The sequence below is a fragment of the Oryctolagus cuniculus genome, chromosome 1 (genome assembly GCF_964237555.1).
Source record: "Oryctolagus cuniculus chromosome 1, mOryCun1.1, whole genome shotgun sequence".
In the NCBI taxonomy this organism is placed as follows: domain Eukaryota; kingdom Metazoa; phylum Chordata; class Mammalia; order Lagomorpha; family Leporidae; genus Oryctolagus; species Oryctolagus cuniculus.
Window position 1 is genome coordinate 153,560,085 of NC_091432.1, and position 13,413 is coordinate 153,573,497.

Below are 13,413 nucleotides of genomic sequence, written 5' to 3' on the forward strand. Positions count from 1 at the left end.
AGAGGTCACATGATGAGACAGGAAGCAGGTGAGGGAGCAACCCACTCTCACGAGAATGAATCCAGTCTCATGAAACCTGCATTAAGCCTTTCCAAGATCGCTGTCTTCATGACTGAATTACCCTCCACTGTACCTCAGCTCTTCAAGATTCCACAGATTCAACACCACCACACTGGAGTTCAGGCTTCCAGGCATGAACCTTTACAGGGCACCCTCAGTCATACTTAGAATATAGCAGAGTCCCTACTTCTCTCTCTACACTGGACCCATCAAGAGAAAGAACAGTTCTTTCTCATGCTAGTAAGAGCAAGTCCTGCTTAGGATGTTGTTTTCTTTGACTAACAAGGTTTTGTCCCTTTCTCAATACCTGTTGGTACCCAGTATTTAGTAAGTGGTGATCTGATGCTTTATTCGAAATTAGTTTGTCTAAATTCTGGCTGGATAGCAGTTGGTCCTCCAGGCTAATAGCTGAGTATTTTAACCCATAGCCAAGGAAATTAAAAATGATTTAAAATTCATCAAAACAGCCTCCTGTATATACCAATTCCTTGCATTTGATGTATATATCATATATATATATATACACACACACACATATATATATATATAAAAAATGCATATTCAATAGCTAATCTGAGAAAGGGCCTGATTCATCATATGAGCCACATGGGCATAGAACCCTTTCATCACTCACCTTTCTCACTAATAGGCTAGATGCTTTGTGGATCTACAGGTGACTAGAAGCAAACTTTCTACTACTTTCTTTTCCACATCATCCCTTTCTGTCTTCAGAGCCCTCTTGATGTGTGACTGTACTTACTCTGAGGTTCACTGCTCTCTTAAGTCCAAGTTTGCCTGTCACAGATGCGTTTTGCACCTTCTCCTCTGACCCACATGTATTTATACATTGACTGCATTGCCTGCCTGTGGCTTTTTCAATGCTTTATTCTGCATTTTGTTGCAAAGCTAATTTGATCATTGGCTTCCTAGGAATAGGATTTAGACATCTTAACCCTCTGAGTGGTGGTTTTCAAGTCACTTTTAGCAGCAGACTTGTTGCTCAAACTTATATCAAAATTGGTTCATTTAAAATAGACAAAGTAGGGGCAGAAGTTTAGCATATCAGTTAAGAGGCCCCATTAAGACACCCACATCCCAAATGAGAGTACCTGAATTTGATACCTGGCTCTGACTCCTGACTCCAGCTTTGCATTAACACAGACTTGGAGGAAGAGCAGGTGATGGCCCAAGTAATTGGGTTCCTGGCACCAAAGTAGGATGCATAGTTGGAATTCAAGTCCCTGCTTTTAGGCTGGTCTAATTCCAATGATCACAGTCATGGTATAGGATTTCTCTATCTCTCTGAACTCTCAAATAAATGTTTTTTTAGAAAGAAAAAGAGACAAAAAAGAAGAGCAAATGACCCAGCTGCTTATCTCTCCTCCCCATCAATCCTCCATTTCCTAGCAATACCCACAAGACAGCTCCTTGGAAACTTGACAAGGTCAAGAGTCTGTGCCAAGGACATCTCGTGTTGTTCAGTGACCATACAGTTAAGAGTCGGCCTCTGAGTTCAAAACTTGGGCTCCAAAATTTGTTGGCTGTGTGTTGTTGGACAACGTATTTAACACTCCTGTATCTTGGCTTCCTCATTAATAAAATGGGAATATAAAGAGTTTTTACCTTATAGAATTACTGTGAGAATTAGAAGAGGTAATGATGGTAAAACTTCAGAACTGCCTGGCATATGAAAACACACAAATGCTAATTATTATTACTGTGCTGTTTATGTGTGCTCCATGGCAATTATTATTATCATATACCTTCCATCCCATGTGGCCATTTTTGTCCAGCATGACTATATATTGCTCAATATGGGAAACTACTCCTGATACACCTAAAAATCATAGAACTACAGCCTATTCTGGCTTTGCACTGAGCATCCATCACAATGTTTCCCTGCCTTTCCCAGTCGGCTTCGTCCACTTTGGCTCCATGCATGTGTTCTATGGGGCAGCCAGGGGCGGAGTGAAGCTGACTGCCATTTGGAAAAGTGGGCTATGATTAGTTCTTTCTCTTTCCTGCTTTCTCCTTTGCCTTGTGAGGGTAATAGTAGTTGAATCAGACCTGGCCATCTACTCCTAAATAAGAGCCTTCCTTCTGTCCCACGTCCTCTCGTTCCAACATTCCGCCTTGGTTCTTGTCAGCAACCAGCATTCTCTCTGCTTTTGTTCAGACTTGACTTTCACTCCTGATAGAAGATATATTCTATGATACCAAGGAAAGGCGTCAAGTATTATTGAACCCCTTCACCCACCCATGCCTTTCAGAAGCCAGTGAAATTGAACTTCTGGATTTGGAGTTAAACAAAAACAGTTTGATAGGACTGAAGAAAGAGTTGGTGGTAGGTTGAGTGGAACTCTCATGGCTTACATTATAAGCTTCTTGGCTATTTGAAGTCTTCTTTTCAGGCAGATGAACATAGATTAATTTTATATTAAGAAAGCCAAGTTTAAAAGTACCAAGATGGGCCAGCACCGCAGCTTACTAGGCTAATCCTCCACCTGTGGCACTGCACCCCGGGGTTCTAGTCCTGGTCAGGGTGCCAGATTCTGTCCCAGTTGCTCCTCTTCCAGTCCAGCTCCCTGCTGTGGCCCAGGAGTGCAGTGGAGGATGGCCCAGGTGCTTGGGCCCTGCACCTGCATGGAAGACCAGGAGGAAGCACCTGGCTCCTGGCTTTGGATCGGCGCAGCATGCTGGCCACAATGCGCAGTCCGTAGCAGCCACTTGGGGGGTGAACCAGTGGAAAAAGGAAGACCTTTCTCTCTGTCTCTCTCTCTCTCTCACTGTCTAACTCTGCCTGTCAAAAAATTAAAAATAATAATAATAATAAAAGTGCCAAGATGGCCTGAATGCTCACACACTCCTTTCTGCCTCCCAACAGATTTGCTGTGAGCTGGAAGAGTGTCAGAACCCTTGCCTAGAACTGGAGCCCTTTGAGTGTGGCTGTGATGAGATCCTGGTGTACCAGCAGGAGGATCCTTCTGTGACATGTGATCAAGTGGTTCTCCTTGTCAAGGAAGTCATCAACAGGCGGTGTCCAGAGATGGTCTCCAACAGCCGGACATCCTCAACAGAAGCCGTGGCAGGCAGCGCCCCTCTCTCACAGGGATCCTCCGGGATTATGGAATTGTATGGCTCTGACGTAGAGCCACAGCCCAGCTCTGCGAACTTCATAGAAAACCCTCCGGAACTCAACGATTCTAACCAGGCTCAGGTGGATGTCAACGTGGACCTTGTCAGTCCAGATAGTGGGCTGGCTACCATCAGGAGCAGCCGCTCATCCAAGGAGAGCTCGGTTTTCCTCAGTGATGACAGTCCAGTGGGAGAAGGCGCTGGACCTCACCATAGCCTCCTCCCAGGGTTTGACTCCTACAGCCCCATCCCTGAAGGGGCAGTTGCAGAGGAGCACGCGCGGTCTGGAGAACACAGTGAACACTTTGACCTCTTCAACTTTGACCCAGCACCCTTGGCTTCTGGGCAATCCCAACCATCTTCCCATTCAGCAGACTATTCCCCAGTGAATGACTTCCCTGATAGCGACTCCTCAGAAGGACAGCTCCCCACTGGGCCCAAGGTGCTGGGTGAACTGGGGATCAACATGTCCAATTTTTCATCCAGCTCTCTTTTGTCAGAGGCTGGTAAAGACAGCCTTGTGGAGTTTGATGAGGACTTTGTCCAGAGACAGGAAAGTCCAAGAGATAACCCTGAAAGGAATTTGAGCTTGGCAGATTTTGTGGGAGATAAATCTCCTTCTCCTGAGAGGCTGAAAAATATTGGAAAGAGGATCCCCCCAACACCTATGAACAGCTTTGTAGAAAGCTCTCCATCCACCGAGGAGCCAGCCCCACTCTACCCAGAAGCTCTGACCCAAAAAACAATGGATACAGGTCACACAGGGCCACCTCAGGCCCGGGCACGCTGCAGAAGCTGGTGGGGGGGTTTGGAAATTGACTCTAAAAATATTACTGATGCCTGGAGTTCTGGTGAACAGGAGTCTGTCTTCCAGAGCCCTGAATCATGGAAATATCACAAGCCCAGCCCTGCTGAGAGGAGAGCCTCTGATTCTCTATTTCAACCAAAGAGTCTTGAGTTCCCAAACCCAGGTGCCTGGGAACCTGAATTCTGTCAGCCTGAATTAGGTAGCAACAATATTCTAGGCCCCAATGAGGAAAGTTTTCAGTTTCAGAACCTGCCCCCTGAGAAATCCCACTTGCCAGATGCTTCTCAACAGGGAACAAACCACCTAATAGAAGACTTTGCTGCTTTGTGGCATTCTGGCCGCTCACCCACAGCAATGCCTGAGCCATGGGGAAATCCCACAGAAGACGATGAGCCAGCTGCTGCAGTGTCATTACCAGCCTGGAGTGCATTTGGTAAAGAAGATAATGCCACAACTTTAAAAAGTACCTGGAACCTGCACCCAACGAGCAGCGAGACACCTTCTGTGAGGGACCCAAATGAGTGGGCAATGGCCAAGAGTGGCTTTTCATTTCCTCCAGAAGACCTACTGGACACTTCACCCAGTGACACAAATGAGCAGGTAGCTCCAGAAATCTGGGTCAGGAAGAACAACGACTCCCAGGAGAACAGCTTCATGTCTGGAAAGCCCAGTTCTGATCTGGATCATGCGTGGAGTCATTCTAAGCCAGCGGAGGAAGGCCAGAATAGGTTAGAGGATCCCAACACTAGAGGGAAAACATATGATAAGGTAGATTCCTGGAACCTTTTTGAGGATACTATTAAGAAAGGAGGGTCAGATGTCCTAGCTCCTTGGGAAGATTCCTTCTTATCATACAAATGCTCTGATTACAGCGCATCCAACATAGGAGAGGATTCAGTACCTTCCCCCTTAGATACCAACTACTCCACCTCTGATTCTTACACATCACCAACATTTGCTGGAGATGACAAAGAAACAGAAAACAAGCTCTTTGTTGAGGAAGAAGGTTTTGAGTCAAAAGACATTAACTCTGCCGTGGTGGAGGCTGACACTCCTGCCCCGTCGCTGCAGCAGCCACCGAGAAATCGGATCAGCTCAGGTCCTGAGAACCTGGACATGTGGGCTTCACCTTGCGCCAACAATAGTTTGGAAATAAATGCTGCCGTTGATGTAGATAAAGATTTACTCAAGACAGAGGACACAGATGATAAGAACGTCTCTGTGGAAGATGACATGGGGGAAAGCAGCCAGTCTAGCTACGACGACCCCAGCATGATGCACCTGTACAACGAAACAAACAGGCAGCTCACACTCCTGCACAGCAGCACCAACTCCCATCAGGTGGCCCCCGATGGTCTCGACGTGTGGAACAAAGTGATTTTGGAGGACACTCAGTCCACAGCAACCATCTCGGACATGGATAATGATTTGGACTGGGATGACTGTAGTGGGGGTGTGGCCATCACCAGTGACGGCCAAGCAGAAGGATACATGGCTGAAGGTACTGAGCTGGAAACCCGATTTTCAGTGAGACAGCTAGAACCATGGGGCACTGAGTATCAGGAAGCAAATCAAGTAGATTGGGAACTCCCTGCCTCTGCTGAGGACACTCAGGATGCTGCTCCCAACCAATATCACACACTGAACCAGAAGAGTGGACAGCTAATCGCAAATAACATTTGGGATTCCGTCATGAGAGATGAAGACATGTCATCACTCATGTTACCAAGCTCTTCATACATGACAGAGCCGGAACAGAGCAGTTTGCCTCCTGAAAGTCCCAGTCATTCAGCAGATGCTCAGAACAGGTGCATCCCAGATATGCTAGAAGCATCTGCAACCGGTGACTCAGTAGCACTGACCTCGCTGCCTGGCAAGCAGAACACACAGGCAGAAAGCCTGCCAAGCAATACAGTATCCTTGGTGACCACACTTGAGGATTCAGAGCATTTTGCACACTCAGATGCATGGGAAGGTGATAGCTATGGACAGACTGAAAGTGAGAAGGGAACCAAGGGAGCTACTAACAGGGCACACCTCCATGAGGAGGTGCTGGACTCTGGGGAGAACAGTGCCTTAGGGATTTCTGGAAAAGAGCCAGGTGACCAGGAACTCTCTTCTCCAGTTCCATCTGAACATCAAGAAATCTGCCTTGAAGCGGGCAAAATCAGCTCTCTTTCAAGTACTTCCAGTCCTCAAATGGAGGGACTACCAGAAGTCTTAGGGTATGAGAAAGAGTCTGACCGTCTAGACTCCTGGGATGTGCAAACAGAGATATCCACAAATCACCTGCAGGAAACAGACACCTCTGAAAAACACCCAGTGAACCACAGAAATTCAGCTGAAACGACTGAGATTTCAGATAAAATGAATTTAACAAAAAATACATCTTTATCTGAAATGGATCTTGAGGAAACTGAGGAACTGAAGCCAGACAGAGTGAATGAAGGGCCCCGCCCTGAAGTCCCCCAAAGCCTTGACATTTTGGAGAGCCCTACAGACAGTGATGTGCAGGTCAGTCGTGCAAGTTCTGAGATAACTGCACATCTTGAAGCAAAGGCTTCTGAAAACAACCTTTTAGGATCCAGGTCCTCTGGAAAGTCTGATAAAGATAGTATTTCCAGTGAGTATACTCATTCAAGTGCATCAAGTCCTGACTTCAGTGATTCTTCAGCTGCATTGTCTTCCTGGAGCCATGGACCCAGTACCAAGCATCCAAAAGAAAATCAAGATGGTTGGGGTGAAGAGAATCATCAAGAAAGTGAACTCATTACCACTGATGGCCAAATAGAGGTAACCACTCAAATGAAGGACTTTGAGGACACATTTGAAAAGAACTTCAATCAAAAGGTTCCTAAATTTTTAGAGATTTGGGATGACTCAGTGGATGGTGATTCCATATCCTCTTTATCTAGTTCTGAAACAGGTAAATATTCTGAGTATTCAGGTGCATATCAAGAAAGGCACCTGATGGTTAGCCAGCAGGAGAAAAATGAACTTGACATTCCTGCAACTGTGCAGCCAGTGGATACCAAGGTTGCTCCAGTAAGCCCAGATTCTGATGGTAGTATGGGTACTGACAAGTCAGTGGATAAAAAGATCCACATGGACACTAGTCAAGTTGCTCAGAGGAAATCTGAAGCTTGGGATTCATTGAATGAATCTAATAAGTCCTTGGCCACAGCTGATCCCAAGTCTGAGGAATTTTCTGACCATGAAGGCAGGTCAGAACCAGCAGAGAGCAAGTCACCCCTATCCTGTGACAATCAACAAAGCAGCCCTGATCACTGGAATTTCTCACCACTAACAGAGACTGAAATACAGATCATGGCAGTGGAGAATGAGACAAGATCTTCTCCAGAAACAGAGAAGACAGGAGTGTGGCAGATATCTCCCCAAACTGAGCCAAAGAATGAAGAGCATCCTGAACCGGAAATGCTGAGCTTCTCCGTGGAGAGCACTGAGTGGTGGAGTGCCGCACCACAGGGTGCAAGACCTACTGAGGGTGCTTTGGAAGGGGACCTGTCTAACTCAAGGAGTGTGTTAGAGATGAATTCTTCTGTGTACCAAAATGCAGGTCCCTGGGGAGCGCCCATTCAGGGTGACACTGAATCCCTGGAAACACACTGCATTAACCCTTTCAGTAACAAACATCAGTCTTCCTTTCTGGATTGCAATGGGGAGAACTCTCACGAGCAACTCTGGAACATTCAGCCAAGGGAGCCTGACCCAGATGCCAATCAGTTTAGCCAGCTTGTAATATTGGGCCAAGTTAAAGAACAGGATTCAAGAGAGCAAACCTTCCCATCTTGTGCTGGTGATGAACTCCCTTCAGAAACACGCTCACAAGGGCAATGTCAGGATAGCACACTGGCTGTCTGGGATCAGCCAGACCACGCATTTACTCACACAGAGGAAAATGCATGTGTTATTGCTAATGTCTCAACTATAGAGTGCCAAGAAGCAAATTGGTGGGAACAAGAACATTCATACCTTGATGAAACAACAAATCCAAGCACTGCCACAGAGAATTTCACTGCTGGCAGTCCCCCTACACAATCGATAAGGAAGTCAGACTCTAGCTCTAGGGAGAGCCCCCAAGGTAGCTTTGTTCCAGATATTTTACATGGCAACTTCCCAGAGGGCGGGCAGCTGGCCTCAACCTCCCCTGATTTGTGGATGGATGCTAAACAGCCCTTCAGTTTGAAAGCAGATGGTGAGAATCCTGACATACTGACTCACTGTGACCAGGACAGCCATTCCCAGGCGTCCAACAGCCCTGATATCTGTCATGATTCTGAAGCAAAGCAAGAGACTGAACAGCGCATCAGTACTTGCACAGAACCTGGTATGCACTCCGGTGAGTTTCATCTCACTGAGCCAAAGACGAGTGCGGAACCATCTCCTGAGCCTAGACAGGAGTCGGTTTCATATGAGTCAGAACTCTATTCTGAAGACACAGTTCCACTGTCTCCAGTCAGCAATCAAGCAAACATCAACAGCTCATCCCAGCCTGCCTCTCTTCAAGGTTCTCCTGAACCTTCTGATGTAGAAGGGCACAATAATACAGGTTTAAAAGCATCAGAGGAAGAAGCCAGCCCAGACACAGCACCAGTGTTGGAACCTGAGGACAGAACAAACCACAGGATTGAAAATGTGGGAACCAGCATCTTTGTAACTCACCAAGAGCCAAGTGTCGAAGGCCATGGCTCTTGGGAATCAGAGGACTTTTCTTCTGAAAGTCAGGCAGGTGCAAGGGCCTTGTTTGTTGACACTGAGCAACCTTTTGCTACTGAGAGCCTAGTTGCAGTTAATAATGATTTGCTAGCCTCAGACACTTGTCTGGATGTGAGTGAAGCTGCCTTTGACCACAGCTTCAGTGATGCCTCAGGTCTGAACACATCCACGGGAACAATTGATGACATGAGCAAGCTGACATTATCAGAGGGTCATCCGGAAACTCCAGTTGATGGGGATGCAGGGAAGCAAGATATCTGTTCCTCCGAAGCTTCATGGGGGGACTTTGAATACGATGTCATGGGCCAGAATATCGATGAGGAGTTCCTGAAAGAGCCTGAGCACTTCCTGTATGGTGGTGACCCTCCCGTGGAGGAAGACGCTCTGAAGCACTCGCTGGCACCATACACACCGCCTTTTGATTTGTCCTATCTCACAGAACCTAACCATGGCCCAGAAACAACGGAGAACTCTAGGTCTCCAGAGGATGTGTCTCTGGAGAGTGAAGCAGCGGAGATGTTGCTGTCTGCACTTCCTGATGGAAGAAGTGTGGAAAATCACGCTGAGACCGAAACCACACAGCCTGGACCCCAGCTGACTGTGCTGCATATTCAGGAAGACCCTGAGTCTGTTTCTTTGCCTTCTGGAGCAGATGCCAGCGTGGAGTTATCACCTTCAAACACTGAATGGGAAGTAGAAGCAGTTAATTCTGATTCACCAGCAGGTGGAGACATAGGATCATCAATTGGTAAGAAATAGCCCATTCCTCTAGCTTGTAATACTGCTATTAAAGTAGTGCATTTGTAAAACATAGTCTTACCAATGTGGTAGGAATAAGAGGAACTAGTTACATTTGCCATGCATGCTTAACCAAGTCCTGCATCATAACAGTAAAATCAAATGCCCATATGATGACTATGCCTGATAGTGCACAAGCAAACTGCACATCTCTGCAAAATAAAAAACAGTTCTTAAATTGCCTCCTTTTAGATGATCATTTGCCAGGATCACAAATCACATAATGTGTTAATTAAGCCTTGTTCTCCCCTCTCACCTTCAACATACACTTCTAGGTGCCAGCAAGGGAATATCTGAGTTGGAAGAAGAAAAAATAGTTCCCATCCAAGAGCCTGAGCAAATACAATCAGAATGCCAGGAGGAAATATGTACCAAAAAGAATGAAGATCAGCATGCACTACACATGGATTACATACTTGTAAACCATGGAGAAAATTCACCCCTGAAGTCAGAAACCTGTGAAGCCAGGGAAAGCCTATCTGAACTAGAAGAAGCTCATGTAGACTCTGAGGAACAGAGGCTGTCAGGAACTCAGTTAGCAAGCTCCCCAGCCAAGTGTCAGCCTGCCTCCTTCAATAGGAGAAATAGTCATTCTGCAGAGACAAGGTCTTCTAGTGGGGACAAGAGAGCATCTCTGGAAAGCCCTGCACAAGACCAGAGCTGGATGGTCTTGGGTCTTAGTGCAGTCGGTGATTCGTCATCAGAAGCCAGGGACTTGGGCCCTGGATGTTCTGACAAGACTGGGGAGCCGTTCTCTGAACTTGGCATGGACAAGCGTTCCCCAGGGCAGGTGCTGGGGACAATGAAATCTCTAGCATCCTTCACACCCGAGGAAACCTCCAGCCTGGACAGTCAGTCATGGCAGAGCAAGAGCCAAGGCAACGCTGGCCAAGAGGCAGTGCTGTTGCAGACTGTCACCCATGACAATGAATGGGAAATGCTTTCACCACAGCCTCGGCAGAAAGACAAGATCCCGGAAACAGAAGTGGAGGAGGAGACAGAATTCCTCGAGTCCACCACCAGGAAACCAAGACCAAATGGGTAAGCAAAAATGCTAGACTGTTTTTCCTGAGAACCATTTTATTTAGAAACCAGGAAAATGCTGAGGGCTTATGGAATATGAAGAGTACCTGGATGAGGGGAACTTTGTGTACATTTATTGCAAGGCACATGATCAAGGAAAGCTGTTCTCAGAGAGCTATACCACAATGAGGATTTGTGTACATTTTTAACTAAAAAAAAAAAAAGTCCTCTTTGATTATCAACCAGAGACGTGTATCTACCCTCCTGACTCCTACCTATCTCATCTTATTCAACACTTTTGAGTGTTCAACAGGCTATTGTAAATGAGAGGTGGCACTAACATTGATTCAGCACCTACTGTGTGCATGACACTTAGCACGTGTGATAGTTTAATCCTTACACTGGTCAATTGGTGGAGGTGGAGGTGGGGGAGCACTCAAGGCTCAGAAAGTTTCTATGATTTGCCCGGAATTAGGTAACCAGCATGAACACTTTGGAATTCAAAGCTTTCTGCCTCCAAAATCTGAACTTTTCCAGCTGACTCCTCTGTCCGTCTTACAGAATAAGGCATTTCCTGGTTTTATGTAAGCACCTGACTTTCTGGTAGGGATAAGTGAAATCAGACAAGACCCCCTAAAATTTACACACAGATGTGGCCCCTTAAAGTTCCCCAGAAGCACCATCTGGGGTGCCACATGTGCTACCGGAATGTGGGGTGCCATACGATTTCACCATGAGCTTATTAATAAATCCCCAATATTAGTAAGCCCAAGAGGGTTCTTGCCTAATATTTAGAGAAGAATTCTAAATATCGGCACAGATAAACGAGGCAGCATAGTACATTTTAGGGTTTTATTTAGTGAGAAAGATTCATAGGAGAGTGAGAGCTTTATTTAAGAGAGAGAGGTGAATAGGGGTTCATACCAAGCACCAGGAACCAGCCACATGGATGAGCATCCAGGCCAGGAAGCCTAGAGCACATGGCCCGAAGGCCATGCTCCCTGGAGGCACAGAGCTACAGCAAGCCCCCTCCTGGTAAGAGGCCAGGGAAGAAGAGAAGAAGGGCAGACACACTGTGTCCCAGGCTTTTAACCTACTTCCAAAGGGGAGTGTGGTTAATTACCCTGATTGGCTGCTTGGCACCCAGGTGTGGCCAGGTAGGGGGATAAGGTCACTCAGGGGCATGGCGAAGGTGTGGTCTTCCACCTCACAAACCTAATCAGTTTTAACCTGTACGCCTGCCTACTTCATTCCCCCCTCAGAGACTCCATCCCCTTAATCCTAAGGGGGAGTTGATGGCCGTTGAATCATCTCTTCTGTAACTGCTTCCTGCTAATGAGGGGCGTAGTGCAGGCCCTGCCTATCCAGGGTCTGGAGGTCTCTGCCTATCCTATCTAATGAATTTTCTTTGTGAGCTGGAGAAGTCTCGGTTATTGTCAACGTCTGTGTCCCCTACGTGGTCGGTTACTCCCAGAAGTCGAGTTCTGAAACATATAAGTTGTTAATTAGTATAAGCAAAACCAGAACAAAAACAATTGTAAGTGGGGTGCCCCTTTAGATGAAAACAACATATCTTACAGATTCCCAGATAGTGAGTAATGATATGTAGATTATAAACTCATTTAGAGTATAGAGAATTATAATAGAAATCATCAGGTGGCTTTATCATCAATAACAGTTCCCAGAGATAATTAAGAAAGGTAGGTACAGCATGTTTGCCTTAAGGAGACAAAAGCAAAAGCTTTACTTATCCTTTTTGCTTTGAAGTACTTAAGGTTTCTGGTTGGCTTATAGGAACAGTCAGGAATGTCTTTCGCAGTCACCTGTGAAGACTTAAGAGGTAGAAGTTTAATCCTAATTTCACGGAGGTAGCCGTGCTCAATAGCACCTGGTAAGGTTCCTTTTATTTAAGCTGAAACTGATCTGAAGAGGATCTTCTTATGAATGGCTTGCTCAGGAATTTCTAATGTTGGAGCTTTTGTTAAAAACTCCTTGATTCCTAAGAAGACTGCATTTTAAGTTGACTCAAAATCTTCATGTGAAACACTCGTTCCCTAATTGGCTGAAGAACTGATAAATAACCATCAAACCGGTGACTCCATTATGCATTCATTTACTCACCACTGGTTTTTGACAGTTTGCCCTGTGCCACATCTGTGGGTAGCCAATGGGTACAGCGCAGGGAACCAGAGTCACTGCGGCCTTCAGGATGCGGGGCTCTGCTGAAACCATCTAAGGTTTTCATTTCCCTTCACTTGCCCCTATATAGCCCTCCTGTTTGCAGGGACAAAAGGGAAAACTGTGGAAAGTAACTCAAGTCAAGGAGGAAATCATGTTTCCTATTTAAAATGTGGTGGAGAAAGGTTTCTTTTTCTTACTCAGTATGGAAACACAAAAACTATGGACACCACATCCCCACTATAAGTCTAGCAATCCGGATTGCAGCCTGGCCCTATCATTACCAGTTCTATGTTTTAGGATTAACCTCAGGCTTAAGTTTCCTCACCCATAAAATTAGTGGTTTGAGCTAGAAGGCCTCAAGCTATTAAATTCTGTGAGCCTCATTTGTATGGAGACAGAATGAATCCAGGAGAGCTTTGCATTTACAAATTACATGTCATCATGAAAGGAACAAGAGAAAACAGAAAACATAGCAGGGGGGCATGAAGGTTAGTGAAGTGCCATAAGGAGTTAGAGGCTATACCGTATTCAAGTGCAGCTTCATAAATCCAGGCATTTTCAGTTGGCCTAATCCTTCTTGCTTCCTGTCAAGCGATTTCCTTCCAGAGCGACCCCAGATTCGTTATCAGAACGAGCAGCAGATGGGTCCCCGCAGCCCTGCTGGCATTGTT

General features: G+C 46.1%; 1 protein-coding gene across 10 annotated transcripts in view; it reads left to right on the forward strand.

The window, feature by feature from the left end:
• Nucleotides 1-13,413, forward strand: part of PRUNE2 (prune homolog 2 with BCH domain) — a 316,953-nt gene that overhangs the window by 213,424 nt on the left and 90,116 nt on the right. For all 10 annotated transcript variants that reach the window (XR_011379490.1, XR_011379489.1, XR_011379488.1 and 7 more), the window contains exons 8-9: nt 2,945-9,488; nt 9,814-10,579. Coding sequence is in view for 7 of the 10 variants with exons in the window: in XM_051858798.2 (XP_051714758.1) it covers nt 2,945-9,488; nt 9,814-10,579 (7,310 nt within the window). In the remaining 3 variants the exon portion in view is untranslated. The remainder of the gene's footprint in view (nt 1-2,944; nt 9,489-9,813; nt 10,580-13,413) is intronic.